The sequence below is a fragment of the Ipomoea triloba genome, chromosome 7, assembly GCF_003576645.1.
Source record: "Ipomoea triloba cultivar NCNSP0323 chromosome 7, ASM357664v1".
Lineage (NCBI taxonomy): Eukaryota > Viridiplantae > Streptophyta > Magnoliopsida > Solanales > Convolvulaceae > Ipomoea > Ipomoea triloba.
In genome coordinates this window covers 28892152-28894297 of record NC_044922.1, presented here as the reverse complement: position 1 = coordinate 28894297, position 2146 = coordinate 28892152, and the positions used below count along the sequence as shown (strand labels likewise).

Genomic DNA, 2146 nt, shown 5'->3' with positions numbered 1-2146 from the left:
GCATGATAGGAAGGTGGGGGATAATTGCTCAATCAAGTTCATGACAGATGGAATTTTGCTTCGAGAAGTGCAGGTATGATAATAGCACCGGATGCTATAGTTGTATAGGTTATTTAGGTGAAAAAAAATGTTACTCCTTTCTTAATGGCTTTACAGTTATAAGTCGCTCCTCTTCAGTGCCCAGTCTATCACCTATTAATATGTATCTTTTAGTGCAGAATGATTTTCTGTTAAGACGTTACTCAGTCATAATCTTGGATGAAGCTCATGAGAGGAGCTTGAACACAGATATACTTGTTGGAATGCTTTCTCGTGTAATAAGAGAGCGCCAGGTAACTGGATCTGTATATTTTATGCCCTCCATTTTATTTTCCATTTTCATTTGAGACATGTCAAAGAAAGCTCAATTACTCCCCTACATTATGTTTCTTGTGTAATTCTATTTCATTTTGGTGTCAAAATTAACTTGTTTAATTCTATATGGCAGAGGGAATATGCAGAGCAGCATAAGAAAGTTATGTCAGGAGGTATAGTAAGCTGCAAAGAAAAGATATATCCTCTGAAACTTGTGCTGATGAGTGCTACACTGCGGGTTGAGGACTTTGTGTCTGGGGGAAGAATTTTTCATGATCCTCCACCTGTAATAGAAGTCCCAACGCGACAATACCCAGTTACTACACACTTCTCTAAGAGAACTGAGATTGTAGATTATGTTGGTCAAGCTTATAAAAAAGTATTGTCTATCCACAAAAGGCTGCCTGCTGGTGGCATACTTGTTTTTGTAACTGGACAGAGGGAGGTTGAGTTCTTGTGCCGGAAGCTACGTAAAGCTTCTAAGGAAATAGTTGAGAAAAATTGTAAGGAAAAAGATGAGGCACTTTCAATGTCTGCATTAAAACCCACTGAAGAAAAAGATATGCAGGAGATAAATGAGGCATTTGAGGTAAATGAGAACTCTAGTCATCAAATAACTGATCGCTTTAATTCCTATGATGAGGAGCATGGGGATACCTATGAGGATGAATCTGATATGTCCTATGATTCAGAGGATGATAGTGATCTGGAAGTCAGTTCTGACGGGGAGGATCTGTTAAACCAGCATTCCTCGGACTCTGATGGTAAATTTGCAGTTCCCTTGGGAGAAGAAGGAAACCTTACTTCATTGAAGGCCGCTTTTGAAGCTTTGGCTGGGAAAAAAGCCTCTGCATCTGGGTCTACTGCAAGAGAAGTTGCTCCTGTCACTGCTGAGGGTGAATCAAATGCGTCTAGTTCCCAATTGAGCAACAGCATGGTTGCTCCCAGTATTCATCGTGTTGGTCCTATGTGTGTTCTACCCCTCTATGCCATGCTTCCTGCATCTGCTCAGCTTCGTGTATTTGAAGAAGTCAAGGAGGGAGAGCGCCTTATTGTAGTTGCTACCAATGTGGCTGAGACCTCTTTGACAATTCCAGGTATAAAATATGTGGTTGACACAGGTAGAGAAAAAGTAAAAAGGTACAACTCCTTCAATGGGATGGAATCATATGAAGTCCAGTGGATAAGTAAGGCTTCAGCTGCCCAACGTGCAGGGAGAGCAGGAAGAACTGGACCTGGTCATTGCTATCGCCTTTATTCATCAGCAGTCTTTAATGACATATTCTCTCCCTTCTCAGATGCTGAAATATTGAAAGTACCCGTGGATGGTGTTGTGCTCCTTATGAAATCCATGCATATTGGCAAGGTAAGTTTAGCATTAAACTTTTTTGCTTACAATTATGGCACCACCATATGCACAGGTTTCTAACCTTGTAAAAATAACCCGCATAGAGATAATTTTGTACTAGGTTTAGCAAATTTACCCAGACCTAATTTCCTCTATTACAAACACTTTCACATGGATTACTTGGTCCCCACGAGTGCCTCCTTTCTTCTATTTCTTTTCCTCCTATCTAAACAACAAATGGGTGGTATAACAAGTGTTGTTGTGCTTATTGTATTTCCTTGTGCATTACTAATGGACCCCTTCTCATCTCCATGTAATTTCAGGTTGCAAATTTCCCTTTCCCAACTCCTCCTGAGCCAACTGCCTTAGTTGAAGCAGAGCGATGCTTAAAAGTTCTTGAAGCACTTGATGTCAAAGGAAGGTTGACGCCTCTTGGGAAGGTCA

General features: G+C 40.7%; 1 protein-coding gene across 1 annotated transcript in view; it reads left to right on the top strand.

Moving 5' to 3' along the window:
• The first annotated feature begins 6 nt into the window (after positions 1-6).
• Positions 7-2146, top strand: part of LOC116024471 (ATP-dependent RNA helicase DEAH13-like) — a 5951-nt gene continuing 3811 nt past the window's right edge. Inside the window, exons 1-4 of the mRNA XM_031265365.1 lie at positions 7-73; positions 219-332; positions 488-1720; positions 2026-2142. Of these exons, the coding sequence (XP_031121225.1) occupies positions 41-73; positions 219-332; positions 488-1720; positions 2026-2142 (1497 nt within the window). The 5' untranslated portion in view covers positions 7-40. The remainder of the gene's footprint in view (positions 74-218; positions 333-487; positions 1721-2025; positions 2143-2146) is intronic.